Genomic DNA, 20,291 nt, shown 5'->3' on the forward strand with positions numbered 1-20,291 from the left:
AAAGTCTGAGCCTGACTTCCATACTGTGTAAGCATCCTTCCTGTTTCATAGAAAAAACAAGGCAAACAAAACAAAGACTGATCCCATTCCTCAATCAGGATAAAAACACACTCCTCACACTTATTTATACTAGTGTCAGTAGCTCTGCTCCTTCTCTTGAGAGAGTGAAAACCGCTGACCTATGAAGAACAAATTTGAGTGAGTCTTTGCTTAAACATTTTAGAAGTGAGGAAAATACCCTTGCTTTTCTCAGCCGACCTTAATGGGTTCCAATCAATTTGGGAGAGGTGTGGTTTTTTTTCCACACATGTCCTGACTCTTAGGGGGGAGGGCACAGGGAGGTAATGTGGGAAGGGAGATGTATTGACACACAACATCGATATCAAGCACTGGCATGCTGAAGGTAACTGCTTTCAACTTGGAGTTGCAGCTGGTTATCAGGGAAGGACTCATCGATGAAGCGTCAAGGACAGAAGAGGTACAGTGAAAGAGGGGATCGAGTAAATGAGAAGAAAGGCGTAAAAATAAACACTGTCGTTACACTGATTATATTCATCAGTGTTAAGAATCCCCTCCAAAAAGAACCCGCCTCTCCTAAGCTATCACACACACACGCTATTTATTCCACTTAACAATGTCAGGAATCCGAAGCAGCACAGCGCTGCTACAGAGACGAGCATATCACCGCTGCGGCTTCTCTCATCTGTCACCAACAGCAACCAGCCCGCCAGCCGCCATGATGTGTGGCTTAATTGGGGGAGCTGATGAGGTCTGATGAGGCCGGTAATTATTGAATTCCCTGGCCTGTTATTTAGATAATGCTGGAGAGGAGCAAGCGGCCTCCGTCATCTCCCCCATTCTCATCCATTCACTGTCCCAGCAGGGGGGCCGCCGGCTAATCCACTCTTGTTTGTAATGGCTGTGCGAATTGAGGAGATTTGGACACACTCCCCCCCCTCGCTAGAAGACATCTAACACTCCCCGATGTTGGTTATATCCCATAATGGACCAATTTGATGAGTTAATCAGATCCCAACTCCCACCTCAACCTCTTTTTGCTGGTCTTTCTCTTATTTTGGCAGGTATCATTGCACAATTAAACTTGTAAGCGATGCTCTTTTCCTTTAATTTGCCAAAAGTAAACACCAAACTTACTGAAATGTGTGCCTGCATAGCATCTCTATGGATTTTCACAAAGCAGAAAAGATATTTTGATGAGGAATAGGAAGACAACAGTGAGGAGAAGCAGGAGAGATGGCTAAATGACAGAAGACAAACTTTTAATTCCTTGCTTCAGACTGGCACAGAAGATGGAGTCTGTGAAGTCACAGAGGGGTGCCAAGAGTGTGGCTCAGTATGGGACAGCACATCAAAAGGCATTAAAACTGAGGAAAACTCTCGTGATAAATGCCTCTGCTGCACAGATCTGAAAAGGATCCGAATTTTAAACGTCAAGTCTGTATGGAAAAACTCGAAGCATCTGGGTGGTCAGACGTTCATCAGTACCAGCTGTGGTGTGGAGACGCTCCAACAACACAAATTAACTGAGATGAAGACTGCCAGAGCGGCAACAAAAGAGTAAAAGTTATCCTCATGAACAACAGTGAAAAACTGACGGCAAAATGCTGACTGCATAGAATAAAGGACTATGATCAGGACGATATACTATAAATCCAGAGTCATACCTGTACCTGTTATCAGAGTTCTCACAGGGGGAAAACGTTGAAACTGTCTTCCTGTGAGATGATTTGGCACATAGTGCAGCTGTATAGCTCTTTCTAGTACCATCTGTTTTCACTGTATGGAGTTTGTAATCCTGTTTGCAGGATTATGGTAACTTTGTTATTGTGACGTATACAGACCAACTGCCCATGACCAACGGCCACTCACTACTTACAAAAATACATATGGCTGTCTGCTCTGAGCTACTGTAAAAACATGGCGGTGCAAGATAGCGGCCTCCGTGGACAAGGACCCACTCCTTATGTAGGCACTTGTACACTTAGGTCATTGTATGCTAATTATATTCCATTCCATTTTTACCAGCTCTAATCTGCTAAATACTACACACTGTACCTTTAATAATAGCACACTTTATTTTGAATGGATAGAGAAGCTGCGTCAGTCTGGTCTGTGTCACTGTTTATACCAGCATGCCCACAATGAATGAGGATGAATTTACAATCACATGCACTAGGTGATGGGGGCAGTCATGAAGGGGCGTGTCCACCAGAGCTTTCGCTAGATTATAGAGCCATTTTCATGGTACAATACAGTTGTACTACAACACAATGAAAAGTCTTACCCTGAATTTAATAACAGTATATATGTTGAAAAAATTAAGGTGTCAAAAGTGTGTCACACTGAAATGAATATTGACAATCTACAAAAGTAGACTGATCCGTAAGCAACAAGATTAACATTTTCAACATGTATTGTAATTTACAATTCCTTTTTTTTTTACAGATACCAAACCAAAGAGTCCCAATGAGCATCATATTTGACTGCTTAACCCTCCTGTTATGTTCGTTTCTTTGGAACAGCAATAAAGTTCCTGGGTCAATTTGACCCGGGGAATATTCAATTATCCAGAAGTGTCAGAACCCCAAAAAATCCCAATACACATTTTTTTTAAATCTAATTTTTAACTCCATTACTAACCATTTAAATCAAGATTTAGTCCATTGGTGTTCTTTAATTCTCATAGATCATTATTCAATGAGGATAACCTACTCGTTTCTCATTAAAACTAATGTTAAAACTTTTTTTAATGTATATTGAAAAGCCCTAGATATCAATACAATAGTTTTTCATGACATAGATTTTATTTTATTTTAAATTTTGATTTTATTTTTTTTATGAAGTGATCTTGATAAATTTACTCAACACCTCTTCTGTCACATGCTACCCAGATTTTTATGCTGCATTTAGCAAGTTTGGAAGGCATATATTGCCTGAAATAGACTTTAAAAAGGGTCAATTTGACCCACAACATAACAGGAGGGTTAAAGAAAGCATGATTAGGACAACAACAGCAAAGAGATATGAGGTACTGCCTTGTGCACTGGGGATGCCAAACACAACACAAAACAAAAGTTCCTCACAGGGGCATTTAACAGAAAATACTATGTGTAAGCAAAATGAGAAAAAGAACAGGGTTAAAAATATGTATTACATTAACAGCTGAACTATGTCTTGGTAACAATATATGTTCAAATGGTAAATTGAAACACATTTCTTAACACCGTCAACTGCCTGTGCTTTTTTTCCCCTTTATATAAAGACATCAAACAGCAGCAGCTGCAGCAGAGTAACCAATAATTAGCCCTCATCTAGAACATAATACACCGTACACACTTTCTACTTACCCACATGGAATGTCCTGAGACATCTGTAACAACAAAAGGCCGTATTTATAAGGGTCAGCTGTTGTGGCCTTATAGATCAGGGGGCGATACCGACGACGGGGGCCATTAAGGCAGCAACATTTAAAAGCTTACATGGAGAAGGCACAACGGGGAGTTCAGCGGGGGCAAAGCGAATCAATATCAGCTCAACTTCAAATTCTGCTGTATAATCCTTGATCTCCAAGGCCATTTGCTTTGCAGCCTGAAATTGGATACACCCCCACTGCATCTCCCCCTCCCACACACACACACTCAACCACTCCCGCTGCGTCAAGCTTGCCGCTCACTCCACAAATAAGACATCCTGAAAAATTGATCTGGATGCATCTGAGGCAAGATTATGTCTAGGGCAAGAAGAGAGAGATGACTAGCTCAAGGTAATTCATAAAGCTGTGTGTGCCTGTGTGCGAGAGGATCAAGACAAGAGCTGGTGAATGGAGAATCTAGTTCTAGTATGACCGTACCTACAGCAGCGCCACTTGGAAGAGTTCTGCAGCAAATAGGTCATTAAGTCAACACCACTTTAAATGCTGAGGGAGGAGTAAAGGCCAAACACTGAAAAACACCATTATAAACTTGTATACAGCACACTCACTCCAGGTATGATTAACACGGGTGTGTGAGAAATAAGTCATCTTTGTTTATTATGCCTCTAAGCAATGACACATTTCGTACTCTAGTACCATTTCCTTGATGAATGGCTTGACAGAATCAAGAGGAATGGAATAAAGCAGCACTGAATTAGTCAACAACTGCTGGGAATGAGTCTTTTGTATGTATTTGCCTGCTAACTACAAGTCCAGCATTTTTTTCTGACTTTCTGATTGGCTGCCCGTTTAGCATCTTCATAATTATTTGAACTTTTGTTAATTAAGTTTTAATGGAAGGAACACACCAATTTGGCTGGTTGCATATATTTTGACTTCTGAAGTTAATATTTAATCATTTATTCTATTATTTATTCAACCTTTATCAAAGCAGGGTGGTAAAATGAGTTATTTGTCTTCTAAATGGGAGTGGTGGCAAAAATCCATCATTTAGTGAACTTTAAAAAGAGACAACAAACCCTACATGGAATAAAAGGAGAATAAAACAGAGTAAAATAAAGGTGAGTATGGTTCACTTAGAGATATCAGTCCATCCAAGTAGTTGCAATGTTGCTAATTCACCAATTCTTATACATTTTTTGCAACCTAGCAATTTTGACCTATTACTGCAACTTTACCATCATGTTGTCGACCAATCAAACTTTTACCATGAGGGTCATATCCATCACTAAATTCACTTCTGTGATCTCCTCTTGAGCTTACACTTCAATGCTTAATCTGCCTGACAGGGACTGGTATTTATTTGTGAGATGATTCCCCAAACAGACTGTCTTTGTTGTTGTTTGATAGTATCAATCTACATTAATGGGAGACTGGATACTAACCTGAACTTCTTCAGCATTTAAAAAATGTTTGAGGATCTCTGAAATGTTTTGTTGTTTGACCTTTTTTTGCCTTCAGGCAAGTGAAACAAAACAAAATATTCTGCATCAACAGGAAAGCTGTGTTACAGTGATAACCCTTACTGGTGTGTAGGAAGCAAGACATAAAAAGGAAGATTTCTAGGAAGGCTGTATCTTCAGGTGCCTCTCTCTGTATAAGTGTGGGCTGCCTGTTTTTTCCCTCTTATTCCCATGGCGCTGTGTATTGTTAGAGTGGCAGTTGTTGGACTCTCTGAGGCCTTTAAGCTCTCTGTTTTCCCCCTATTACTTGTGCCCGATGGGGGGACAGGCAGTTGTAGCAAGATGCGGTGCAGCGCAGCAGGGGTGGTCCCCAGATACCGCGGATTCATACTTTCCACCTGACGCTCAGGATAGAGAGAACAGAGAGCTGGCAATTACCAGACTTCTCTCTATATATATACTGCAATCGTGGCCAGCTCTGCTCGGCTGTACTCCACTCTGAAGGCTGTCTCAGGGCCAAGCTGGAGGTAATGAAAGCAACACACTCCTAATGGACTATTGATGTGTATGTGTGTTTGTGTGTGCGTGGATGCAGGAGAGGAAGACAGCGGAAGAGAGAGCCTTAGAGAACAAAGGAACAGAAAGGAAACTGTAAGAAATCATTCTGTAGGCGTGTCTTTTTTTTTTTTGCTTTTGTGCATCAGCTATGTTTTTGCAACAGCAAAAAGCGTGCATCCATGTTTGAAAGCTACCGTAAATCATCTGGATAAACTGTGAAAGAGCTGCAGGAATAAACCGCAAGTTAGATCCAGTATGTGTGTGCTGCCAGCAAAGGAAGCATAGACAGACAGAGAGACAGTATGTCTGAGACATGAGGTCATACTGAAACCAGGTGTGTTTCCATCGTCCTTCAGGCAGTTTTTATATAAATACACTCTCACTCGAAGAAAAAGAGACACAAACAACCCAAGGTGAGAAAAAATAAAAAATTGGACACCATCAGAGCAAGTTTCACCAAATGGAACATGTCCCACTCCTACTGATCGTCCATTGGCAGAGCGCATAGGTGTGTACACATCTCGTGTGTGTGTGTCTCCGCGTGTGTCCCCTTCCCCGCTGGCAGGCAGTCATATGAATGAATGGGCGTTGACTCCTGCAGGTCCGGTGGCGCTACAGAAATAACTCTGCTGACCACGATGACCTCTGCTTGTTCCCACACAGACTGCGTCCTGTTCTAATGGAGGCCCAGGCTCTATTTTGGGGGGGAAGCGGCTAGATTTATCTCACTGCCCTCTGTGTCCTGGGACGGTGACAGTGACGAGGCCGGGTGTAACTGATGCCTCCTTGTTTTGTTTTTTTCATCCTGCTTTCCTGACGCAAGCACACCGAGGATACAATCAGTCCTAAGGTCAACTCTGGTCAGTCAGATGACCTGGGTGAATCTCACTGTCTCTGTTTACTTTAAATATAAACCTCAAAACAAGCCAAATTAATTCAATCTATAAAAGATCTGAAAACAGGCAGAGTATGAAGGGTCAAGACGTTTACATTGCCTATGCTGGTGGGGTAATGAAGAATTCACTGGCGTTTGATCTACACATGGATGCCAAGTCACTGTGAATGGAGTCAATAGAAACATATATTTTAGCCACTCAAAAAAGGATGACACAAGTGAAGCCAACACATTTAGAGCTCCCCATGATGATTGGATGTATATGTCTTAAAGCCTGCCTCCTCAATGTTAACAGATGGGACATAGGTCACACTTGAAAATTAAAATACACAATCAATACATTTCCCTTTCACTTGCTTTCTGTCATGACAGTCAGTTCTTATAATGCAGATTTATTTTTAAGTGTTCATACTTCTGAGAAGTTGACTTTTAGTTAGTTATTTGGTGCTAAAAAGAGTAGATGTGACATCATGACTGACAGCTCTGTTAATGCAGCTCCTGCAGCGGTTTTAATGGTATTAGCAGAGTAGAGGAGGACTTAAAAAGAGAAAATAAGAGTCATTGAGTTATTACAATGAGTGTCCACCTCCAATGTACCAACTTGAGGGATCTTTGATGTTTTATCAAAGATAATGAAAGTTAAATGGGTGATTTGGTAAGCGGAAGGAGTGTGATATCAATCCCACTGTGTGAAATCAATGCTGTGACTCCCTCAGCCAGACAACTTCTACCCATGCCTTGGCTCCAAAATTCATCACCAGCTCATTATATTGACTCAATTGCGGCAAAATTTTGGCTTTACTTCTATACAATGGGAGGAGATGGAGGCGCATCATCCATATATACTGTATAGACACTATATTGACAAAGGTATTCAGACGCCTGACCATTATACCTGCAGGGACTGTAATGGCATTGTATTCCAATACATATACTTTGATATGGAGTTTTTCTCCCTTTTGCAGCTCTAACAGATTCCATTCTTCTTGGTAGGCTTTCCACAATGAGATGTTGGAATAATGTTTCTGTGGGAATGTGGGCTCATTTTTTTCTGCAGAGCATTTATGAGGTCAGGCACTGATGTCGGACAAGAAGGCCTGGCCCGCAATCTCCATTCCATTTCATCCCAAAGGTACTCGATGGGGTTGAGGCTCTGTTCTTCCATACCAAACTCATCAAAGCATGTCTTTATAGTCCTAGCTTTGTGCACTAGAGAACAGTCATGTTAGAATAGAAAAGGGCTTTCCCCAAACTGTTGGAAGCATAGTATTGTCCAAATTGTCCTGGTATACTGATCATTAAGACTGAGCTTCACTGGAAATAAGGGGCCTGATTGAAACAGGCCTCTGCTTTAAAGCATGCTAGAAAACACACTACAGTAAGGAAACGCAGAAAGCTGTTATGCCATGATACTCTACTACTACTCTCCTACTATCTAATAAAAGGTGCAGGAGCTGGAGTGGAGTTGACCAGTGAACCACAGAGAGCGAGCCTGCTGAATTGCTGGCATACCACAGAGACCTTGGAGCATGATTATCCTCCTTGGCAAATGTAATCTTCATTCTGGAGGACAGGCGCGCGGGCCGAGAGGCTGTGAGCTCGTTGACCTACTGTATCAGCTGAGAGGCTGAATATTATTCTCTCCAAAAGAAATGCATTGCCTCGGGTCCTGCATTAGATTAAGTTGACAGATGGGTAAAAAAAAAAACCTGGAATTCTAGGGGTTGGTGGAGATAATAGGGATATCTTGAGAGTGGTGGGGAGCACAGTTAGATGTAGGGAGAAGTGTTAGAAGAGAAAACCTGGAGGTTTTGATGGTGACTGCAAAGTGTGAGTGTGATCCCTGAGCTTTCCAGAATAAAATACATGCGAAAAATGAAATGCTCCCACATTGCCATTCCCACTGTGCTTCAATTCTATTCATTTCAGGGTCCACAATCTCTACTTATTTTTTCACCACACTTCAGACCTAAAAAATATGATTTATTATTTAAATCCAGAATTTGAAAGAACAACTATTTATTTTAAATAAAAAGAAAATTCCTGTGGTAAATTCCCTTAAAATGATCTGACTAGCTAAGGAATGCTTGGATGCAAATAGGCCTTGGATAGGGCATGGATCAATCATTGCGCCTCTAACATCTACCATTCAAGACATTCAGGCAACAGTGGCTGAGTATGTGACGACCCCTCTCGCTCTGCCTGCCTGTCACGCTTGTTTCAGACTCTCAGCCATGTGGTAACAGCAGCCATCCACCGAGCAAAGCTGCATGTTAAGATTTTTGCTTGCAACAAAAACTGTTATGATTTTGTGTAATTATAGATGAATATGACTGCCAAACCAAGCTCAATGTTTACGTGGGTTTTTCTTTTATAATTTCCAAAACTCATAAAGAATCAGGCCCAACAGAAGATGATGAATCAGATTCATTAAAAAAGAAAAAAAAAGGCAGGAGACGTTAGCTCTGTGCTGCTGTGCTGTGTGTCCACACAAACAACAACACTCCCTGATTTAATTTATTTGGATTGGAACGCTGCATCAGGTCAGTAGGGGTACCGAGGTCTCTCTGGCAAGGCATCGTCCAAGCACACATTCCTCGTTGATTACTTTGCAACACGAATGCCAAACATCTATTGTTTACTTTGTGACTGTCACATTGAAAGATATAATGATTGCCTTTTACTTTCTAGGATTGCAAAATCCCTCATTTCAATGCATGCTGAGATTTTTTATTCTGGACCAAAGTGGGGAGTTACAGACTAAAAAAAGCAATTCCCAGAGCACCAAAGGAGCAATGGAACAATGGGATCACGCCTTGATGAATGGGTAATGGATGGATAGATGATGTTGACACTACTATTCCAAAGAGCTATGACTGTTGAAAAGTACAGTATGCAAGGGGTTAGAAAATGAAAGGGAAAAGAGTGAGAAATGTTTCAATCTAGTAGAAATCATGTGCTTATAGAAAACTCTTATAAATGTATCTCACAGGTAAATAATCAAGGTTGCAAACTACTAGATATATCCAGTGATACAGATAAGCTTGAGGGAGGTGTGAGCACGGATCTTTATGAGCAAGCAAAAGAAGGGATGAAAGATAAAAGAGGGAGGGACAGATGAAGGTAAACGAGCCAGGACAACAAAAAATGCAAGGAGAGATGTTCGAGGCAGGGAGATAGAAAGGGATCAACATGTTGGACAGCTGGGCCCAGGTCAGGAGGGTCAAGCTCAGGAAGCGGTTGCACAGTCATCCTTTCATCTCGTAAACCTGAACTTTAGTTGTATTTAACCTTCCAAAAGCCAGTGTTTATCTAACTTTGCCACCTCCCTTTTCTGTTTCCTTATGCCAGCCATCCCCCCCTCCCCTCTGCCCTCTTCCATCTGTTCTCTTTTATCTCCCCCTCTTACTCCTGTCACATTTTCCTCTTAATCTGTTTCTTTCTGTCAAACAGGTACTGAAATGTATCTCCATTACTCTTCTTAGTTATGTTTCTTTACCCTCATTGGTCTCTCCCTGTATTAGATGTGGTTGAGTGGAGAGCAAAGTCAATCGTTCCTGCCTAAACCCCTCCAGGAAGCCGAGCTCCTCTCCTCTGCCTAAGCACATTTTGAAGCCAATGAAACGACTTATTTTATTTTCAAGAAGGGGACAGCATCAGGTGAATACTTATATTTCAGTGACGGAGCCACTCACAGTGGCCTCTCTCTCTCTCTCTCTCTCTCTCTCTCTCTCTCTCTGCTCCTCTCTGGCTTCGCTCATGATTGATACAGTTCAGCGGAAAAACAAACAAAGCGTGACAAATCCAGATTATTGTCTGTGGGCGAGATAAGGTTATAATGAGAAAGTGCATCGGGGGAAATTGATCCTTTTTCAGGAAGCAGTCTGATTTACTGGGGATGCCAATAATAACTTCCTGTGTGTCCTGCCTCTAATGGGGGGCGGGCGAAGTCAAGGGATGGGGGTACGAGGGTTTATGCACAGGACAGATTTCATTACGATGCAATATCCTGAGAAGTGCGTTCTGAGAGGGAGCTTTGCTAATTATTATCCGTGCTGGTGTTTATTGAAAAGCTGTCTGATTGTCGTTGTGGATCACAAACAGAGACAGAAAAATGGCGGGTTTATGTTAGGTGACAGCATCAGTGAATGAATTATCAATACATAATGGATTTGACCTTTTGTTTCTGTCGGAAAAAAAGAAGGAAAACATTATGTATAAACAATTCACAGATCAGCACCCACACATGACACTTGGATGCATAATGGGGGGAAAATAAAAAAACGTGCCTTGGCATACTTGTAGAAGCAGCCATGTCTGAGACACTCTGACAGCCAAGCCACCATCCTACTTGGCTGCACGTTAAATCTACTCGCCGTAGGGGAGAGAAACGGGCCCGCTGACAGGCCGGTTATTAGCCAGGGGAATGTGGGAGGGATTGCAGAAATTAACATGGATTACTCAAGTATGACTGACAGTTTCAGAAGGGCTTTTTGTGACTTACCAAGTGATTTGGGACTTGCCTTAATTCAGCGAGGGACGTTTTAATACCGTGGGCTGTCTCTGCTATCTTGGCACCGTTGCCTTGGTGAGGAAGCCAACAGGGAGGGAATTTTTCTTTTTTCCTGCCACTGCTCCCCCCCACCCTCGATGGCACAGGCCTTGTGTTCTGCAAATACTGATGGCATGTGTCAGCGGGTCCAGCGCTTGAGGTTCTGAGCTGCTTTCAGGTCCATACCGTGTTTTGTGTTTTGAGAAGGTTTTGCAGAATAGTTATCCCCCTGAACTGCATTGGGTCTACAAAGTTTAGGAGTCATCTGGATTTTATATTAGCGATGAAAACTGTGACGTTGAACTGTAATCATGTCCATGATCATGCTTTTGAATATAGTTTTTTTTTGCATGCCTAAGCTAAATTATTATTTGTAACACCAGGGTTGATGATTTGAATCTAGTTGAAAAGAACCCAAGCTTACTCACATTTTGTCAGTCTTTGGCAACAGTACATGGATCAATGAAGGGTCATGGCAAGACCTTAACTTATCAGATAAAGTCTCTAAAAGGCAGTTTTTACAACTCACACAATTTTAGCATTTGCTTAGCTGTCTTAGCGATGACTGTTGTAAATCTTTGAATTAGCACAATGCGTAACTTTTCTTGGCATTTATAGAAGGATTTACAGTTTGTAAAACTGAAACAAAGCACATATTGCACTAAGAGTTAACAAAAAACCTAACAAGGCACAAATATGACCACAAATTGCAAAACAAAAATATGCTTAATAATACTTCTGGCGACTAGTTAACAGCTTTGCTAGCTAATCGTTGACTGAATTCAAGAGTTTTCAAACAAACAAACCTCAGTCTTTTGGTTCTGACTCAGTCTCTAACATCCTAAAAATCAAAAGCATACTATTTGTGGACAAAAAGGCGTCCAAGTCAACTATGCTGAAGATATTTTTGCAGAAGAGCTGGCAGTAGTGGTCTGACTCTACAACACTTCATTAGCATGGAAAGAAATTTATTCTTTATGGGATAATGACCAGGCAGAATAAAACCAGCTCGTCAAAAGACAGAACATTATCCAAAAACATCATCTAAGATCACATCCTCTCCAAATCAAACAAGTTACTTGATTTAAATACAGGATGAAAAAGTTTCATGTCAGAACTGTTTCTCTGACCTTCAGTGGACACAGGGTCAGGATGGGAGAGCTAAGCAGCTGCTAGCTAACTGCTAGCTAGCTTGTTAGAGTGGGATTCCTCCAGTTTTTTGTATCTGAGATATTAATAATGGGAGTTGATTTATCCACAGTTCTCTTCTTCTCTGGACGTGACAGACACTTTGAGTCAGTAAGGTAAAAACACTGAACAAGGCAGGTGTTTGGTGAATAATTGCTGTCTGTTCTGCACTCTTACAGGGACTTCAGGGACTGAGAGCCATGCTGTCGCCAACTTTAGCTCACTGCCAGGCTAAAATCCTTTAGTAAGTTTAAGGTTTGATATGAATTAATTCTGACAGCTGACAGACAGCTTGTTCTTATGGAAAACTCTGATAAACATTACTCTTTCAGGTGAATTACTAGTGTTTGTGCTGAACAGAAAATGGAACATAGTCAAAGCTTTGTATTGAACAGCCAAATCTGATTGATCTGACAAAATGTTAAAATATAAACAGCTTAAGCATATATCAAAAATGTATTTCTCTTGATCTTCCGAGTGAGGTCAGACAGAAAAATTGGTTACATAGGATATCGTAAAAACAGATAAAGTTATTAAGATAAAAGCCAGTGTTTTTTTAAAAAAAAGAAGAAAGCAGGAAAGCTTGTACATATTGCATGTTTCCGTTTGGCTCCGTCTCCCAGGGCCACTGTGGCTGCTTCCTGATGTGGTTTCCATTATTTATCCTGCATCTATTGGACAATATTGGAGCCGACTCTCTGCTCTGCTGCCATATTGGCACAGAGCTACGGAGTTAACAACAACAATGGAAGTGAAAAGGAAGAGACTGTAGAGTTACAGCACATTCAGCCTCTATTTGCTCAGTCAGACATTCAGAAGAAAGCTGGATTCATCAGTCTGGTGCTGTGTTTTGGAAAAACACTACCCAAACCTATCTGAAAATACACCCTCATTTTTTTGTGTGTGTCTGGTGGTAGACAATGAAATTAAGGTAAGCAGAAATCGCCCGAGCAGCAGCGAGGGTACAGCATATCAAATGTTATCCATTTCCTTCCTGACATGGAAGACACACAATACGGGACGTACATGAGATTACTCACCTGCCAAAACCAAACAATAGCTAATGTTTCTCTGGTTCAAATTACATTTACCATAGGGTGACATCTCTAAGCTGTTTAATGCATTGTGGGACGAAGGGCTTTAATCAGCAGGGCTCAGTGGAGCTGGCGGATTAAATCACTTTTTATCTGTGCTTCCTTTGACTTTCCCAGAGCTCAGGGTTGCAGTGTAAATCATAATGCGTCCCTGTTGGGCTCACTTCAGTATGGTTTATTGCTGGAGAAACATTTCATAAATTCCATTTATTTTGTGCATTGAGTCAATCCTCTTCCACTGAAAAACAAGGATAACTCTTTATTCCCTGTTTCAACTAGAAAGTTGATCATTCCTCAGAGGGGAGTTTATTGTGCCTTAACAGAAAGAACATGAATCTACGGTTGCATGAAAGAGAAAGGCGTCTTTGTCTGTAAGGGAAAAATAATCACACACCTATGCAGCTTTGGCATACAAGTACTTCATCTCTGCTCTCATTTCGAGCATTGTGAATGACTTTGTATCTGTGTGCGGGTGTATGCACACTCACAGCCGGCTTACAGCGACCGGGAGAGCGGCTGCCGCATTGCACAGAATAGCTAAACAGCTGTAGTACTCCATCAGGGCTATCGATCATGTCCCTCTCTCTGAATCACAATCAGACATGGGCAGAGCAGAGCGGCTGGAGCACACCTTGGTGACTGGCTTGTTGGACGAAAAAGCTACGCACCTCTCATATCAACCAGGCCCCGACAAACAAACCTGACCTGGATAGTTTATTAGATGCATCTATATGCGAGTGCTGTTCTTGTTTCTGTTGAACTTAAATACAAGTTCTTTGCTGGCACCATTTTCCCACTGTTGTGTTTTATGCTTTCAAAATGTATACCAGTGTCTATCCTGTTTAAAGCACTTGTTACTCATGTTTCAAGTATGATATAGCACCTGCCATATATTATTCTCTTTCAGTAGCAGTCACACAAACAAAAAGTGCATTAAACCATATTTTGTGTCTAAATAACACATGTTACCACCACAAAAGCAGACAAGCTTTCATTAAAACCGAACAGTAAGAATAGGGAAGCTGTTAAGAATCATTAGCTGCCATCTGCTAGCATCCCCCACACACACTGTACATCAGCTCAACATCTCATGTAATCACAAGGACGCTAGCTGTTATTACATTAAATTTGAACAGGAACTGTATGGAAGCTGTCTACAGCACCATTAACTGCCATCTGTTTGCATCTCCACAATCCTCCTCCCTGTTTTGTTGCATTATCTGCAACTCAGCGTTAGCTTCCTGCCAATATGGCGGCCCATTTATTACCCCATGGTCAGTTGAATTTAACAGATGACCCCACACCTGACACCAACCTATTTACTTCCTGGCATGGGACAGCAGGGTTACAACTTAATATCCGCTCCTGTTGCCGCTGGACACACCTGAGAGGAGGAGGGCGACTATAACAAGACCGACCCCCATCAAACACACTCACACAAACACACCTACACCTACACACACCTACACCTACACACACACACACAGAAAAAAACACATCCACATCTCTTGACACAGTGTGATTGAATGGCTAAGCTGGAAATGCAGAGGCCTGTCAGATTGAGAGGATTGGTGAGCAAGCTTGGTGCATTAAGAGAAGTATGTGCACATACTTGGTGCATGTTTTTTGACATTTGTGTGTGTGTGTGTGTGTGGGCAACCACAGTTACCTTGTGTGTGTATGCAGGCTAAGCTCTTTTGCTAAACGGTAGGAAAAAAGCTTTCATTAGCATTATATTGATGTTGACATTCAATTCAGGTCAAAGTTAGTGGTGCATGACTGTATTGTGCCTATGCGGTCTGTGCATGTGTGTCAAGGCTCACACAGAGTAGTAGTCATGTCTGTCACACATGGGCATACCCATGCACGTGCACGCACACACGCTCCTGCTGTGCTGTGTGTGGCGAAGGCCCCCCTGAGGGGATGCCGCTGAGCTGTCAAAGTAGGATGGATGAAGAAGCTGCCCTGCATAACAAAGGGCTCTGGGGAAATACCACCAACATGACACACACACACACACTGACACACACTCGTGTCAGCACAGAAACACTGTGTATATGTGCATGTTCCTACTTTAAAGTGCATCATTTTGAATATACATGCATGAATCAGAACACATACAAATTCACATGGAGTGAGAAGACACACCATGCACACACACACACACCCACACACACACATACACACACACACACACACGCACACACGCACGCACGCACGCACGCACGCACGCACGCATGCACACACGCACACACGCACACACACACACACATACCAATACATACATCCACACACATGACTATTGGCAGCCTGTGTGAGAAACAGACACAGCCCTAGGGTCCACAGCAGAGGAACATCTGAGTTTGATAACTAAGAAATGTCCAGAGATCTCCATTTAGCAGACAGGAAGTAAACATGGACAGTGTCAGAGAGTGGAAAAAAAGCTCACTTCCTCACCCCCACCCAGTCATAAATTTAACAGTACAGGAACAGTATCAAAGGGAAGACAGAGTGAGCTTTAAGCATCAGTATTCAAGGTTAGAACATCGAAGAGAAGCACCAGTGTATGTACATTTGAACAGTATCTCTCTTTTGGTTATATTAACAGTGGTGTCACCAGAGAAATTGTTGGAAGAAGAACATCCATTCATTTGTTGGGGAATCCCCCCTCCGTAGGATTGAGTTTGGAATTTTGGCCATTGCCATCTTCTTTCTTGGGACCAGAAGAGATTGTATTTGGCAACCAGGGACAATATACATCGCTACGTCATTGTTTAGGTTTATTTTGTTGTAGCTGTTTGTATGGAGGCTTAAGACCCACCTCATTTCTACCACTAATTTGTTTTTTTTCTAGGTTGACTGAAAGCTAGGTTGAGTTGGCGTTTCCAATATGGTGACAGTCATCATTTGGCTTCACTGAGATGACATCCATACAGTCTACAGACCCAATGGGATTCTTTGACTTTTGTAGCCAGCCCCAAGTGGACACATGTTTTGCACTTCTGCATTGGCTTCATTTTTCAATTTTGGAGATTGTAGCTTGGTTTAACTATTTGTGGAGCCAATATTGACAAAAATTGGCATCATTCAGAATTAAATAATTATTACCGTTACCGGAATTAATTTGTTAAAAAAATATCAACTTTGGTCACAAATTTTCCCATCTTTTTTCAACCAGCCGGACTTATTTTTGCAACCAGCTGAGTCTTCTCATGCTGGCCACTTGAAATTGTACAAGTTTAACACACTTACACATTGGCTTACCTTTGACACCAAAAGACTATGTTCACGATTTACTTCCTGTCTGACCATGACTGCTTGTGTTTTCTGCCCTATCAGTTTCAATGTCGCCAGTTTACCAAATCACACCAATAACACTGAGGAGGACGATGTCATTATCACCATTATTGGTGTTGGAGATTGTTTTTTCACTTGAAGAAATAATACTGATGTTGTTACATAAAGAGGAATGTATCACTGGGTTTCTAATGTGTTTGATTACAAATGGCAAAAGCTAAAGTAACAATAAAAGTCTTTGTGTCAGTGAGTCATGTGTGCACACAGGCAAACATCAACAGACAGGCTGATTTCATGGCCCCTTTAGCGCGGACCATAGCGGCACCAGACCAGAGCAGACCTTGTAAACTAAACCATTCTTAATTCCACAGACAGATTTCCTCGATCAGCGCCGTAAATCTCCATGCTTGGCACGAGCCTGAACAATCCATTAACAATAATACAGCCCGAGCAGCCTGGAGATGGACCCTTAAAGGGGAAGGTCAGCCTGATATTACAGCTTTAAAGGTTTCCTATTATGGCTCAACTTCAATATAACCACTCACCTTGCCTTTAATGGCTGCTGGCTATGCAGCAGCTGAGCGTAGATGGAGATTCTAAATCCAGAAAGCTAGATAGTGGAGAATATTTATGGGTCTGCTTCCATGAAGGTGTGGGTATTGTTAATAAAATTGCCACAGGGGTGAAGGAGATCCCTCCAGTGTCACCCTGTCTGGCCTCCACGTCCTACTGGGATGCGCAGGAGGCTCCAAGCTCTGCAGCGCCTGGCCCCAGAAGTGCTAAGGCAGCATGTTTTTACTTCATCCTGGCCTTTCTCTCTGACTCTTTCTTTTATATCTTTACTCTTCTTCCACCTTGCTTCCTTTTTTTGCAGCCACCTCCTGCCACCTTTACTCCCCTCAGAGACTTGGGCTGCCTCCAGAAATTCCAATGCTTTGTCTCCCTTTGTTCAAAACTTTTGGGGACTTTCGGACTCAAAGTAAAGACAAATTTCTGTGCTAACACACTATGTGGTACAATCTTGTCTGCACATCTGTCTCCATTATGTGACACTCTTTCTTTCAACCTCTTTTTTCCCTGCAGGTTCTCTCCTTGTTCCACTGTCTAGGGTGACTGCAGGGAAGAGAGATAGGAGGCAGAAAGGACACGGCAACAGAGAGCAGGAGCAAGAGAGGAAAAAGAGGGGAGAGTGCAAGCTCTTAAGTAGATTGCAAAGAACAGCACAGAGGCATGAGTGTGAATATTAAGAGGGTTTTCTCCTGCCCAAGAAGTTCCAGCCTGCAGCAGCAAGAAGTGAAAGGGAGAGGAAGAGACCTATGGAACCGTCAGCTATTCAGCCACGACAGCAAGCTTCAGGTGTCAAAAACAAGGGTGTGCACAATCTATCAAGCTGTCTAGCACATCTGAGATGAGGAATTACCATAATTGGATTAGAGAGGAAGTTTCTTATTTGAAAGGTGAGGATTTTCCTGAAAGGAAAGTAAGGAAACGGGTGATGCAGATGACTGAAAGTAAAGCAAAAGGAGGAGACCTACCTGGAATGCCTGGTGGGGTTTTCAGGTATTTGCCGTTGAAATGCTGTATCACTACTTCACATTTCTCTGTGGACTCCATCCTGCAACACAAAAAGACACACAGATAGGTTAATTAATTCACTTAATTATGTCACATAAGGAGATTATCAATAACAGTGTATCATCATTTTTCATCCAACCATCAACAAAGCTTGGTCCAATTTGGCACTAGCATACGTGGAAGTTAAACACTGCATTCATTTACAACAAAAAGAAGTTGAAAAGTTGTTACAGTGGAAAGTAAAAAGAATCCAATAAGACTTTGCAGTAAGTCTGTCTGTCTGTCTGTCTGTCTGTCTGTCTGTCCGTCTGTCCGTCTGCAGTTAGCACTTATTGTGTGTATGAGTCAGAAGTTCATAATGAAATTCAGAGCTCGAAGCGAAGGAGCTTTTATGCAGCATTTCTCCCTGCATAATAGAAAAGACAAAGTATAGAAAGACAGGCGGAAAAAGAACAGGCAGGGGTTCAGGAGAGGAAGGTATGAGAAGGTAGAAATATCATACTTATGCGCAGTTATGACTCGGATTTGCAGGCAAGAAAGAGAGAAAGAGAGAGAACAGGAAGCTGTCTGACTCATCTCCTCTTTTTCCAGCAACTTGATCAAACATCTGTAGGCGAGTAGCTGACCAGCAGGAGGGCTCTGATCTCTCACATCATTAGTACACAGACACTAATACCCATTCATGCTGCACATCCAAACATGTAAAAGGTGTGTCCAAAATCCCAAAACACACGAAGGTAATGCATGTTAGGAGGAGAAATGCAACCTTGTAAGGACATCTGAGCTTGTTGGAATATATCTTTCCTGAAATATAATTCCTAATCATTACATACAAGTCACACAAACACACACCAGCTCAAAGTCATTACTAGCATCTGATTTAGACTTCATATAACTCTGCCCTTGTGCTGGTTTCTTACCAACAAACCAACTCTAAAGTGACATGTCCAGTATTTTTTTTTTTAAAGTGACCTATTTGGCATTGTTGCCTTTATTAGATAAGACAGCTGAAGAGACAGGAAACGTGGGGGAGTAGAGAGTGGGGGAACACATGCTGCAGAGGGTTGAGGCTGAAGTTGAACCTGTGACCGCTGCAACAAGGATTATAGCTTCTGAAAATGGGGTGCTCATGTTTTAACCACTACACTAAACCCCGACACATCCAGAGATATCATTTCAATATAATTAATTATCAAGACTTGAAATATACAGCCATGCCATTAGCCCTGTAAGCTACACATGACTGTATTATCATTCCTGCATCCAAATGTTAACGAGGTGTAAAGTTTCACAAGTTTCTAGTTTATGGAGGAAACAGGCAAACAGTTGCATTCAAAAACAGAGCACAGCTGAGGGATGAGTCATTACTTTCAAATAGTGAAATGGTCATTCATTTATAAGAAACTGAAGAGTTCATGCGGCTATTATCTCATCTCAAATAAAAACTATTTGTGACACCGGGTTGTAATACAATACTACCTCCAGAAGGTGGCTGTGGCACATCTGAAAGCTGTTTATTATTGCATTTAATAACGAAAAAAGAAGAATGCTAGCCACATTACAGGAAGGGAGATGATAGCTTTAGTGCTAGTTGCTAGAAAGAAAGAAAAATTTGTACTACCAGGTGTGTCCACGCTTTTGTGATTGGGTTGGCCCAACTAGGGTACAAGTATAGACAGGGGTGGCCAGGGTATGTGTGCACACACAAAAAAATTAACAGCATTTCCTTCTCTGTCTTCACTATCTACTTCAACATCTATCATTTTAGTATGATACAGCTTATTTACTTCTGTGTTTATTTATTTTATTTTTCAAGTTATATATTTGGAGCTTTTACACCTTTATCTTATACTGGGCAGGACAGTGGGTAGAGCAGGAAACCCAGAGGGTGAGTGGGAGAATGACATGCTGGAAAGGGGCCGCAGGCTGGAATTGAACCTGGGCCATCCGCTATATGGATGTGCAACTTAACCCTTCCAACATCCAGAAGATGTTTGTCCAAAGTCACAACTGAAGGCATTGTTAATACATCACTGATAGATGATAGTTGACAGTTAACATAAGTCTTGTATCTGACAAGGCAAATTGCCAAACATAGCTTAGGACTTTGAGGTGGCATTTGGGGTGGCCAATGAGATTTTGAGGTGGGCCCCAGCCACCCCTTGCACGCCCCAGGGTGAGGGGTTCATCCTCATCAGAGTCCCAGTAACTATGGAATGGTATTTTGGCTTTCAATGCGCATTTCTAGTATAGCTAGGGTTGGCAGGGATGAATG

The 20,291-nt window shown here is 41.9% G+C and overlaps 1 protein-coding gene across 2 annotated transcripts in view; it reads right to left on the reverse strand.

Moving 5' to 3' along the window:
* The window catches only part of rbms3 (RNA binding motif, single stranded interacting protein), a 361,699-nt gene that overhangs the window by 67,763 nt on the left and 273,645 nt on the right, over nucleotides 1-20,291 (reverse strand). For both annotated transcript variants that reach the window (XM_034704063.1, XM_034704064.1), the window contains one exon: nucleotides 17,977-18,056. In XM_034704063.1, coding sequence (XP_034559954.1) covers nucleotides 17,977-18,056 — 80 coding nt within the window. The remainder of the gene's footprint in view (nucleotides 1-17,976; nucleotides 18,057-20,291) is intronic.

The sequence above is a fragment of the Notolabrus celidotus genome, chromosome 16 (assembly GCF_009762535.1).
Source record: "Notolabrus celidotus isolate fNotCel1 chromosome 16, fNotCel1.pri, whole genome shotgun sequence".
NCBI classification, from domain to species: Eukaryota; Metazoa; Chordata; class Actinopteri; order Labriformes; family Labridae; genus Notolabrus; species Notolabrus celidotus.